The 13,788-nt window shown below is 38.1% G+C and overlaps 1 protein-coding gene across 1 annotated transcript in view; it reads right to left on the bottom strand.

Annotated features, from left to right (window-relative positions):
• Positions 1-310: 310 nt before the first annotated feature.
• The window catches only part of plcxd3 (phosphatidylinositol-specific phospholipase C, X domain containing 3), a 32,066-nt gene continuing 18,588 nt past the window's right edge, over positions 311-13,788 (bottom strand). Inside the window, exons 2-3 of the mRNA XM_007247168.3 lie at positions 6,853-7,561; positions 311-2,300 (exon numbers count right to left, since the gene is read on the bottom strand). Coding sequence (XP_007247230.1) covers positions 2,144-2,300; positions 6,853-7,561 — 866 coding nt within the window. The 3' untranslated portion in view covers positions 311-2,143. The remainder of the gene's footprint in view (positions 2,301-6,852; positions 7,562-13,788) is intronic.

The following is a 13,788-nucleotide window of genomic DNA, read 5'->3' as shown; positions in this document are numbered from 1 at the left end:
TGCTTTTGAGAAGTGATACAGTATAGCCAAACGAAATATCATGATATATCAATATTTTCTTACAGCTCTTTTTAATGTGTAGTTTTTATTAAACCTACTTCTATTTACATGTTAATATTTTTCAAAAACATGTGCCACATTTAATTTGAGAAATTGCAGCGGTCCTAGAAAAGAACCTTGAGGGACACCATGCACGGTTAGTAAAATTTTTGATCATAAAAAAATAATAATGAGGAGTGTAAAGAAAACAACAGTATATGTCCGAAGCTGTTGAGTGTTGGGAGGAAATAAACGGCGCGACAAGCTGAAATGCATTATTTACATTTATTTTACACCAGATTTAGAAGTGTTTACTCATTGTTTCGGAAGTTGCATTAAAACACTGACCAATGGGGAATTTTACAGAGTTATGAACCTCAGCAGCTACATGCTAAACACACTACAATATCTGATGATCCATCCTCACACACACACACCCATACATACCCACACAGACACCTGATTTCAGCGATTGTCATTACAACTGACAGAAATCAATCTGTAAAATAATTTCGCGATAGTTAAATTAAAGGCAGGAATGTTCAGTTGGAGTGAAAAGATGATAAATCCAACTTTGACCAATGCTGTGTTTACAATCATACGTAACACAACCTGGAACACTGTTTACACGCAACAACCACGTATCTACGGGTTAAAGCAGCAAAAACTGAATTCACACAATCCAACCTGCCAACCAACCCTCACTGGAATCAATCAGCCGAGACATGATGGGTGTGTTAAGTTTGCTTCTTTAGTTTAACACTGGAGCTAACAAGTGTTAGCTAAAGTGGCTAACAAGTAATGCTAGCTAATGGAAGATTAGCACTTGAACTCTGTGGCAAAAGTTGCTAATAAGTAGCTAATGGAAGTATTAACAATTCTAATGTAGGGAACAATGGTTGGAATTATTCCCCAATTAGCACTGAAGCTCTGACAATAATGTAGCAAACAAGTAATGAAAGCTTGTCTTTCCAGTTAGCACTGAAGCTATATGGCTAATAGCATATTTAGCTTATTTGTTTGTTTATTAACAGTGCTAAAAATGTTGATTTGTAAGCTAGCATTACTTGTTAGCAGCATAGCTCCAGTGTCATGCTGCCTTCAAGCCCACCTCGGAAGCTTGTACTTACGACTTTGGACATGATTTCAGTTCAAGATTTCAAGTGATTTTGGTCGGAAACAACATGAACACCACTGGAAAATGCTTTGCCAACAGAGATTTAAATAATTCAACTTTTCCGACAGAACTTGAATGCAGCATGAATCTAAAGAAGCACTCGGCACTGGTAATATTTAAACTATTATCGCTTTAATCACTTTCAAAGCAAGGTTAAAACAGTCGAGCCTTTAATCAATGGCCTTAAGATACAGGACAGAGTGTTTCCCCGTTTTCAAACAGATGCAAGACAGAAGCACTGTTAGGAATGTATCTGATAGCTGATGCCATGCGGACGGAAGCATCAGAAAAGTGACATCAATTAACTCTAAAACTGCAGGTCAGCAGAGTTTCCTCCACATTTTAAAAAAGCAAGAACTCACTGGAGAGCAAATAAAAATATTTTTTGTGCCTGACAAACAATAATAATTGAGATGGTTTACAGATATTTACAGACTGACAGTGGTACGAGTTACTAACAGCACAGCAGGAGAGAGCCTATAATATCATCATCACAGTCACTGTACAAACAACACCAATTCTCCATGAAATGAGTTAAATACGATACTGATACTCGGATCAGAAGCAGAATCGGGAGCTACCTTGACGCTCTGCGACAGACAGGACGCAGGAAAGCAACATCATCACTTGTGTTTTTTTTTTTTTTTGGCTGGAAAGGAAACACACACACAAGCATACACACACACGCACACATATATAACTCATAAGTCCGTGCCCTTCGTCTCGATCCTCAGCGCTGAAAGTCGCCCGATGCGCTCACGACCGCCGAGATCCTTATTAGCCCTAAACTCGCTCAGGAGGAGGGCGAGATTCAGAACAAAACTAACAGCAGAGAGAAAAAGAGAAAGTCAGAGAGAGAGAGAGAGAGAGAGAAAGGGAGAGACTGTAAGTGCAGTTTGGCAGAGTAGGTTTGGGCCCACAGGTATCTCAGGTGGCGTTCTCCTCGTCCTCGCCCAGATAGTAGTTAAGGGTGATGACAGCACTGATGAAATCGCCCAGCTCCACGAAATCAGCTGTGATGATGTTCACCCCACTTTCACCCGGCCGCTGGGATCGGATCCACTGCATCATTCCTGGGAGGGCTCTACACACACACACACACACACACACACATGTATATAACATATATATAAATGTTCCAAAAATACCTCACATCCAACAGTCTGGCTCCTCATCCAACCTACAACTCACCTGATCTCACTTACAACTCACCTGATTAAACCTGTTCAAATTAGGTAAAGAACACTTAAAGTGCATGTTTAATTTAATATACTATTTAATTTTAAGCGATGCTTTAAATTGAATGTTGTGTTGATAGACAAACAAAAAAAATATAGTGGCATTAAATTGTCAGGGATTGCCAGGCAGGGAGACGTGAAGGTGGACTTAAAAGCAGGTAATGCGATACATTTATTAAACAAATAACAAATAAACAAAGAAACAAGGAACAAAGAAATAAACCAAAACAAACGAGAGATAATAATAATAGTAATAAACAAACAGGAAGGCTAATAAGCGAAGAACTAAAACAAGACAATAAACTAACATGGGCAGAAAACAGGGCAAGGAAGTGACATAAATACTGCTTAAAGTGCACTTTATTGTATATTTTTTCCCCCAATAGCATTAAAGTGTACGCAAGATGTGCATCAATACGCAGAGTAGTACATTTACAATATACCTTAAGTGTAAAAAGTAAAAAGGGTGTTTAAAAAACACACACACTTAGTTGTACAAAAAAACCACTCAAAAGCACAATTTAATATTTTATGTTGTATTTAAATATAGTTTAATTACAACTGAAATATACGTAAGTTGCCATAAGCAGTTCCAAAATAGTACATTTTATGTATTTAAGTAAATTTTTTTAATTTAAAAAGTATGTACTTTTCCATGTTAAGTATAAAAGTAAAAATATATACATAATAACACTTTACTTTTTCAAGGATGCTCAATCTATAACACACCTGAACCAATCTTTAATACACCAGATCAACCTAAAATATAGCTGATTTAACCTACTATGTACCTGATCTACCGAAAACATACCTGATCCAATCTACAACTCATATGATCAATATGGACAGATCTGATATAATTTACAACACACCTGAGCCCACCTACTACTCACCTTTGGATGAAATGCTATTTGACTTTTATCAGCTCTTCACATCTCCACCATTAGGAACCTCTACAACTATGCTGAGTTGTTTGGCATGTTGTGTAACCTGTTTTGCACACTTAATAAATATTGACCTATAATATTGCTGTAATAAAGCCCTAATAATGTTCTTTTTTCATAGATTTTCGAGTACTTAAAACTAGAGGAAAACAGCAAAACACCTGATCTAACCTATAACACACCTGGTCACCCTACAACACACAATTCACTATGTCTAGTTTATGTTCTGCATGTTTAGGTACTGCAGTCAGAAACAGATCCACTGTAAGCTTTAAAGGTAGCAAAACATGGCTCAGGAAAGGCTCAGGGCACCAAGAACAGACTCAAAAAATACACAAAAGAGAATACATAGAAGCCCCTGTGGTAAAACAGCAGTAAATAGCTGATCCCATTTGGAAGCAGAAATTTACATTAGGATGCATGTGTTTGGAGACCCCATATCATCTGTGGATGACCCTTAGCAGCATTTCCCCAAGCACACCTGTATTATAGAAACGCCTGCAGTGTGTTTTGTGCTCAGCTGGCCTTTGGAAGTGTGTTGGTGGTGATGCGTCGGGTCAGACGTATAAACAGTGCCAGACTGGGCCCCAGCTGTGAGGTCACTGAGGTCACGGACAAACTCTAACTCAAATCTTACCACCCACTCTTACATCTTACATCTCCAGCAGCAGGTAACAGTTTATACTGACCACGTTCCACTTTACTGTATCAGTCAAGACATCAAAGGTATGGAATAACAAAAACGTATACATCTATACGACCCAGAAATGTTTATACAATGCCAGATAATATATCTTCTCTATAACAGGCCAATATTACATTAATAAGGACCTGTAACCAGTGATCGTACCTTATTTTGTGCCCTATTTCAGCAGGACAATGTTTGTCCACAGACTGCCACCATCTCAGGAGCTCGCCTTGAAGACACAGATACTATGTCAGGGCCAGCCACATTAACAGACATATTCCCGATTGAAAATGGATGAAATGCTATTTGACTCTTTATCAACACTCCACATGTCCACCATTAGGAACCTCTACAATGATGCTGAGATGTTTGGCATGCTGTGTTACCTGTGTTATACATGTGTTGCATTAATACATTTATCTTAATAAATATTGCCCTTATTAGGGCTGCACGATATTGGAATAATTTTAAACTGCAAATTTTCTTTTTTCGACTCTGTATATATGGCAATATTAAACAATGCAGGGCCCATGACATCATCATCTCCGCCCCCGCGTATGGACCGATCAAGAGCTGAGTCTGCACAGAGCACTCAAAACCTGAGGAAAACAGCAAAACAACAGTGATTGACCCTTTAATCAGGCATTTAAATAATTTATTAAAAGGTAGATGAGAGTGTTTGTTTTTCCTGGGATTAAAAGCGTGAATTCAGCGATAACTGGAAATATCTGCACTGGAAAACTTTTTACAAGCACGTGCCCAGCCATGTTGATGGAGGCCATGCGGTTACCCTCCCTCTCACGCTTCTCAGGCAGCAGCAGCGGGTCACTCACACGGACACAGAGACAACGCTGTGTATCTACTTCTTGTGTCAAGAATCAAAACAAACATCTTAAGTGACATCGCACGTCCTGCAATGTGACTATAACGATGCTTAAACAATATATCGTGCAACCCTAGTAACCAGTGATAGCACCTTTTCTGACCTCACACTGTATGGAAAAATGTATGGGATGCTATTTGACTTTCTACCAACACGCCACATCTCCACCATTAGGAACCTCTACAACTATGCAGAGATGTTTGGCATATTATATTAAACAGTAATTTTATGTGTATATTAATAAATATTGCCCTTATCAGTCTAAACTTCAATCATTTACTGTTCCTGGTAACATTTATTTTTATTCCGAATAGCATTGCAAAAAAACACTCCCTTTTTAGTGCAACTACTTTTTAATGGTAAATGTATAGTTACTTATTAATACAATGCTCATTATTTATAGCCCTAAAACATCACAGAAATATAGATCTCAGTAAAGATGATTCTGATACACTTTTTAAGGAAAGAGAGAGGAGAGGAGTGAAAGCCACAGCAGGCAGTCTGTGCTGAGAGCAGGGCTCTGGTGTGGTCACTCAGTAGACGAGGCTTTATAACAGCAGCAGGGTGACTAAGAGTGTCAGCTTTGCTCTTTAGCTTCTGTCCCACTTACAGCCCGCAACAATCCTGCATCAGATCAGCAGCTCCCAGCGCTCAGACCACCCGGTTCCATTACAGAGCGAACCAGAGCCAAACGACACCGCGCACATACAACACCCCAACACCCTGACACTTACATACATAAAGTGTGATAAATACCCTGCAGCAATTAGGGGGTCCCTATGCACCCAGTCTTACACTGTCTTACACCTTTCTTAGTAGTGAATTCAGCTGTGCCATGCTGGACTGCACACAAACAGGGAGACTATAGGACTGGGGTGAAATGTGATAAATGATTTTAAGATAAAGAGATTTTATGATGCACTGAATCATTTGAGAATTAAGAATAAATGTAGAATCAAAGCACTAGATAAATTATTTAACTAGATAAATGAAATCACTAGATAACTAAACCACTTGATAATGCTGCATGAACAACAGGATAAAAGAAGAGATTATATACCAAAGCACTTTCTAAAGCATCATTGTAATTCACATTCTAATTAAATCAAACATGCTGACAATTTGGTGACATTTGAGATTTGAGTCATTTTACAAACATTTGAAATAATTTCTAAATTATTCTAACGATTTTTTCTAAAAAAATATTCTCTAAATAATTGTTTCACAAAATTCTTTCTAAAGCAATGTTTTTTAAAGAAACATTTCTTAAAGAACTGTTTTCTAAACAACTGAATCAAATGAAATCAAACTAACTTTGTTAAAATGGTGGTATAAATTAATATAAACATAAAAAACATTCATAAATAAATAAAACTAAAACATTTGAATTTTCTGAAGCTTTGAATCTTCTTTTAATTATTCTAAAGCATAATTTATTCAGCAATCATTTCCTAAAGACCTGTTTTTTTAAGAATCATTGTTTAAGAATGTTTTTTTTTAAAGAATCTTATAAATAAATTGATTTCATAAACATTCATAATCAAATCAAACTGAAATATTATGACATTTGAGTTGTCTGAAGCTTTGTTTACTTAAAGAACCTTTAAATATTTTCATTCTCATTTGTTAAATACCTATTTTCTAAAGAATATTTTCTATAAAATCGTTTCCTCTATTCCTTTATAAAGAATCATTTTCTTAAAAAAAAACTCGTTCTAAGGAATGTTTTCTAAAGTATATTTTCATATAGAATCATTTTCTTTCAGGAGAATTATTTTCTAAAGAAGTGTTTTCTCAATATTTATTTTCTTAAAGAATTATATCCAAATTTAAACGTGAGCTCAGGAACAGATATTAATTACTCTATATCTGTCTGTATTTACCTCTCTGTGATGGTCTCCCTCAGTCCGCTAGCGACTCCCTTCATGACTGTGCTAGCTTTGGGCGTCAGGACCATCTGGGACACGAAGAAGGTTCCTTTGTGTCTGCGGTCCGTCACCGAGGCCTGGAGGAACTGGATCAGCTTGTCTGGGTCGGTGGTGTTGGCCCAGGGGGCGGGCATCATCTGGCCGGGCCACAGGAAGGGCACCTCCAGGGCCATGGGGTTGTGGTAGAAGACCAGCACCTGGTATTCCTTCTCCCACAGGTACTTCAGATTGACCTCCTCTGCGAAAACCACCGGGCACAGCCGGTCCCCGAACACGGTTCTCAGCATCTGGACCAGCTTCTCGTGGTGGAGGTTCTGAACTCCGTAGAAGTGGTTGAAGTCTAGGAAGACCACCTCGCGGGCGTGAGAGGCCAAGAAGGTGCTGATCTGCTCCAGACCCTCGCGCACGGTGGCGCTGAAGAGGCCATGGGCGAAATAAAGCTCGTTATCGGGGTCTCGGGGTTTGGTGGAGATGCGGAGGTCGAAGAAGCGAATCCCCGCCTCCAGCTGGCTGGAGAAGTTCATGGTCTGAGTGGCCAACCACTTCCTCATCAGCTTCTTAGCGACTGTGCCGAACACAGAGACGAAGTTCTGCACGGTCTCCGGCTGCTCGGGGCCCACCGGGGACGCCTCGTCTATGTAGAAGCTGAAGGAGTCGTGGGACCCTGCAGGGAATGAAAAAAACGTAAAGTTAGCTTAGATTTAGAGAGGTATCTTGAGTTTAGGATGATACAAGTTTAATTCTACTCCAACACATACATAAATACAAAGTTAAACTGGCCTATATGACAGTTTGAGGGCAGATTTGAAACAGATCAGACTGGGAATATTTCTGTCCGATATCCCATCTATGCCAAATATACATCTATACCAGATTTTAATTGAATATATAAGCCAGAAAATAAGGCATTTAAAAGCTGGGACACATAAACTCTGCTGATATTTTGTGAAATAATCATGTGATTTGTTTCGTGTTTAGATCCTTTGAGTTGAGTCGACTCATTGAGTGAATCAATGATTCACTCAGTCCTTGGTGGAATGTTAAGAAAATATGCACGCGTTAGTCTATGAGAGGCATCAGTATCCAGGGTAAGACGGATAAACACTTCAGAAATAAGTAGCATTATCGGATATTTTAGTTTAAAAAAATGATAAAATGTCTGTGTGTAAAATCACGATTACTTCATTTTGAAAATCGCATTAAAACTGTAATGCAAATTAACCGAATTAATCGTGAAAATTGCCCAGCACAAACTCAAAACTATACATACAGTCATGGCTATAAGTATTGCCACCCCTGAAATTTTTCCAGAAAAGGAAGTATTTTTCCCAGAAAAAGATTGCAATTACACATTTTTTCATATGCATTTTTATTGTCTTTGTGTGTTTTGGATTAACATTGCAAAAATGCAAAAATGTATATAATTTCACACAAATCTCCAAAATCAGGCAGAACAAATTTATTGGCATCTTTAAAAAAAAAAAAAACTTAAATCAGTCACCGCCTATAATCGTCAACAAGCTTCTTACACCTCTCAACTGGAATTTTGAACCACTCTTACTTTGCAAACTGCTCCAGGTCTCACATTTAAAGTGAGCTTCTCCCAACAGCAATTTTAAGATCTTTCCACAGGCTGTTTTCATCCATTTCTGGGTGCTGTTTCGATGTCTGGGTGCAATATCCACATCATCCCTTCTCAGGCTTTCTAGTTTCCAGTTTCTGAATTAGTTTCTCTAATTTTGCTATTTATAGGTATATGTTTGAGTACAATGAACATTGTTGTTTTATTTTATAAACTACATATATTTTTCTCAAATTTCAAATAAAAAATATTTGCAGAAAATGAGAAATGGCTGAAATAACAAAAAAGACCTTAAATAAAAAAAAAAAAAATCATGAATCTTGACATGATTGTCTTACACATTGCTTTTGGATAACTTCAAGCAGTTCAGATTGGTTTGATGGCTTGTTATCATCCATCTTCCCCTAGGTTATAATCCAGAGGTTTTCAAATTGGTAAAATCATTGAAACTTATCATTTTTAAATGGTCTCAAATTTTTTTCCAGAGCTGTATATTATGTATGCACATTACCCATTTCCCCCTCGATTTTCTAACTGTAAACAATATATATTTTTAAGATGTACTCCGAATGAGCTCCAAAATATTCTGGGATCAAGTCATTGTGTTCTCTAGTAAGAGTAGACCTGTTTATATTTTACAGGCGATTTTTTATATATATTTTTAAAAGGCAACAGGTGCAGGAACGTGATGGATGCAATTAATTTGAGTATATAAAGCCCTTATGAGGTCGCTTTCATCTTTTCACTTCTTTTCCATTCTCCACTCCCCCTCACTACACCTTTGTTGTTGCCTTAGATTAGAAGTACACATCACTTGAAGAAGAGAAGGAGGGAAAAAAATACAAATTGTAACAAAAACAACAATGATGCTTTGCTTATTTGCTTTGGATTGGAATAATGGACACATCTGGACATCATTGTGATCATTTACATGGTTATATGGTATTTTGAAGCACAGAATGGAGCACTTTGTGGGAATGTGAGGCCTTTGCATTATTCTCTAGGAAGTACTCTAAATTGTAAAAAAAAAAAAAGGTTTGCAAGGAAGATAATACATTTTTATTGATAGTATACAGCTCTGGATAGAATAAGAGACCACTTACAAATGATGAGTTTCTTTGATGTCACCAAATTGAAAACCTCTGTAATATAATCAAGAGGAAATTAGATTATCACAAGCCATCAAACCAAGCTGAACTGCTTAAATTTATGAACCAGGAGTGGCATAAAGTTATCCAAAAGCAGTGTGTAAGACTGGTGGAGGAGAACATGCCAAGATGCATGAAAACTGTGATTAAAAACCAGGGTCTGAGGTCTGAAAGCTCTGCATTTTCTTTGTTTTTTCAGCCATTTCTCATTTTCTGCAAATAAATGCTCTAAAGGAAAATATTTTTATGGAATTTGGGAGAAATGTTGCCCGTAGTTTACAAAATAAAACAACAATGTTCATTTTACTCAATCATATAAAATCAGAGAAACTGATTCTTAATTTTTTCTAGAGCTGTATATAATCTTCTGCGGATATATCAACAGCATCAGATCTTGTAACAATTATGCTGGCTTTGGCCAGCATTTAATATGGGTTATTTACACGTTTAACCATTCACATTCCCAGACAGCAGAAATTAATCAGTTAAAAAAGGGAAAATACACCTAGCTGACTGATATTCCGCTGGCAGGATAGACTGCAGAAAGAGGGTTTTTATCCATTAAGTGTATTAGTGCACCTTTAAAGCAGACAAGGCCTCTGTGATGTTTGGGCCATTGTTCGGAACCTCTGATCTAGCACACCTACAAACATACAAAGCAAAGCTAAACACAGTAGCAGCAGCGTGCGCTGAATTTAACAAATTTTGGAGAAATCAGTTATTTTCTTTACTATTGTAAGTGATTTTTACACGGCCAATTACCCAACCCACTCAATAGGACTCCCCCTATCTTTAGTGATGCCCCAAAACCAGGAGGGTAAAGACTAACACATGCCTCCTCTGATACATGTGAAGTCAGCCACCGAGTAGTATCACAGTGCGCTTGGAGGAGAGCGCACCGACTCGGTTCCGATACATCAGCTCACAGATGCCTTGTGCTGATCGACATCACCCTTTGTGGGGAGAGAGAGCCAATTGTTTTCTCTCAGGGCTCCGGTAGCCAATGGCAAGCTACATGAACAGGATTCGAACCGGTGATCTCCTGATCATAGTGGCAGCGCTTAGCCCGCTGGACTATTTAAAGCCCACTACTATTGTAAGTGATTTTATTGTAAATAATGAAGAATTAAAAACTGTAAGTCTAAACTAAAAAGGGATGGTTGTGCAGATATAGTGACAGTAAAAAGGGATGAAAAAATGTACTAGATGAGATTGTGTGAATCAGTTGAGCAGATGTAAAGTAGATCAGTAGATTTAGGACCCACTTTAGGACCCCGTTTATTATTAAAGGGGAAAAAAAACCCAAAGAGCTGTATACAGACACGCATCGCACATTCAGACTAAAGAGGAAAAACAGATTTTTTTTCCTAAAGGAGAAAATACACAAATTTAGAGCACTGTTCTCTCACACCGGCCGCTCTGTCCTCTCCTCCACACGTCTCTGATTCTCTCTGAATTCTACTGGCTGTTAACAATAAGGCTGAATTGCTGTTAAGCACGGTGTGAGTGGACAGGCCGAGGAAGAGGCTGAGCTGGTAGTGAGTGCTGATGATGGCGGGAGAATAGAGAGTGATTTGAGGTGTTATGGCTGTTATGTACAGAGTGATTCTGAACAGAACAACACAAAGCAGAAATTACTCATCTTCTTTTCTAAGAGTCCGAACCCAGCATCACAACAACATCAGCTCCACTGCAGCCTGCTCAGTTCTGCTTTGTCTTATTCAGCAGGACAAATGAGCCAGCGTTCACAATGACTGCCCGATTTAACACACACATTTATCACTGAAATCTTTGTGTTTAAACCTTTCATTTATATGTGTATAACCCCTAAATGTAACGGGTTTTGTCTGTAGACTTTGGAGTGTTTTATTCAGATCTCTTTAGCCACACAGTCACTAGCCATAAATCCAGTCAAAACTAATTGCATCTCTCTGCCTTCCTCCGAGTTACTGACTGCCCACCTGTCTGCCCCGGTACCGATGGATGTTGGACCCTCAGGATCTCCTGTCCCCTGTCCGACCAGACTGATGGAAGTTTCTGAAGTCAGCTCTTCTCCATCACCTGCCTCAGACTAGTTCCACACCCTCCATTACTGGTGCTGCTATAAACCTAAATATATTAGACTTATGTGGATGTATAAAGACTTTTTAAAATTAATTTAAAAGTTGTTTGACCAGTGGTAGGATGTTCCCCCCTTATATGTGAGTTTTGGTCTTCCCAATGTTTCTTCCTCCTCCAGCTCTGAAAGAGTTTTTCCCTTGCCTCCATGCTCACTGGAGATTCGGTATTCTGTATTTTTATAATTAATATTTTGTCTGATTCTCTGTCCTGTGTAAAGTACTTTTTTTCAGACAAAAAAAATTAATGCAGCTTTTAACACAATTCCAATGCGTTTTATGTGTTTTGAGCTGTGTAAACAAGGCCTAAAACTCCATAGTTCTCTTTAAATTCTACTCTTTCTTCGTCTTCCTCTGCTCTTTTCTCTCTTTCCTCCTCTACACGAGTGCTTGTTAGTGAGGGAAGTTGTAGTATGTGGTTATTTGTGGACAGAAACAGACTAGGATGCACCTAGACAAACACAAATGCTACATAAATTCACTGTGAAGTGATGTCACCATCATTCCTTTTGCTCATCATAAGCCCTATCCAGATGAGATTACTTTCTCAGGGGGATGTCTGTGAAAAATATTTCAAACTTCTACTCAGTAATAAAAGTCTTGCATCTGAAGTTTTTTGGCTTTCTCGGTCACATGACATTGGGCTCAGTAGCTCCACTTGCTTAATTACTTTTGTTCTTGCTTATTTTGAGATCAAATAACTTAACATGAGGTCACAATTCTAAGTAAGACTAAATAGGGTAATTATTCCTAAAATAAGTTAATCAATCTTACATGTACAATGCTTACTAAGAGAAAAATACATTTTCTTATTATTATTGCCGTGAAATTAGATAATTTCACTTTTTTTACCCTGTGTATAATACTTTAATGTGTTTATTTTTTACCCTTTATTGGTATTTATCCTTTCAATGTGTTTAATCATTGAATATGTGTGTGTTTAACCATTCTATTTGTGTTTAAACCCTAATTATGTGATGGGTTAACCCATACAATGTAAGTGTTTATTCCTTAAATATGTGGATAATTAACCCTTTAATGTGTTTTCTCCTAGACTATGTCTTTAAATATGTGGGTGGTTAACCCTTAAAATGTAAAAAGTTAACTTTTAAACTAAGTGTTTAACCCTTCAATCTAATTATACATTTAGATCTAACTTACTCCTACACTGAATAACTAAGCTCACACTGTCTCACTATTTGCTTAGCTTGATTTGGATGGTTGTTTTATGCATTTGCCAGAGAATCCTGTCAAAACACTACATATTTCTGATGCAGAACCTCTGGGAGCTTCACAGCCAGCGTTTCTGAACAGCAGCTATCAGCACCCAGCAGCTCAGACAGATACTCGGCACAGAGCCACATGCTAACAGGAGACATTTCAGCACCATCCAGAACAGCAAGACTGATACAGGCACTGGAACTGCAGCCAAAACAGCCAAAACTCCTTTCCCAGAGCTAAACCACAGAGCTGAAACTTCAGACCCGCACTGGTGCCAGATTCTTGAGGAGTGTGGCCTGATTCTATTCCTCCCATTGGACTAAAAAAAGACTATTGAACCCAAATGAGAGCACTGGAGCCCTCTAGTGCTAGTCCACGGATGGCCTCTATCACATTCTGTGGAAAATAAATATGTTCCGAACCCTGTATGTTTAATTCTGTGTACATTTACCTCCTAAACATCACTGGATTCTTTGAATATCGAGATCGTTTAAGAGTCGTAATGAAGAAAATGCTAGCTTTAAGCTAATGCTAAAGCGCAGCTGCAGAGATCAGCCGGGGACTCTTATCGCCGCAACACCAGTGAACTCCAGCCATGTGTTTACAGTATATTACACAAAGCTGATCCAACTAATGAACTAACTGCCCTCTCTGAGGAGAGCTGAGTGTCACAGCAAAAAAATCACTAAAACAGGACAGTAATACTCCAGAACCAGCTTTAAACACTGTAGCATGTTTTACATTTATCATCTTTATTATGCAGTAAAATAAATTAGAGATGTTTGGTGTCGCTAGCTCGTTGTTTAGCCACATTAAGATTTGT

Source organism: Astyanax mexicanus, chromosome 12, assembly GCF_023375975.1.
Source record: "Astyanax mexicanus isolate ESR-SI-001 chromosome 12, AstMex3_surface, whole genome shotgun sequence".
NCBI lineage: Eukaryota > Metazoa > Chordata > Actinopteri > Characiformes > Acestrorhamphidae > Astyanax > Astyanax mexicanus.
Note: the sequence above shows the minus strand (reverse complement) of the source record. Positions and strands in the feature narration are given on the sequence as shown.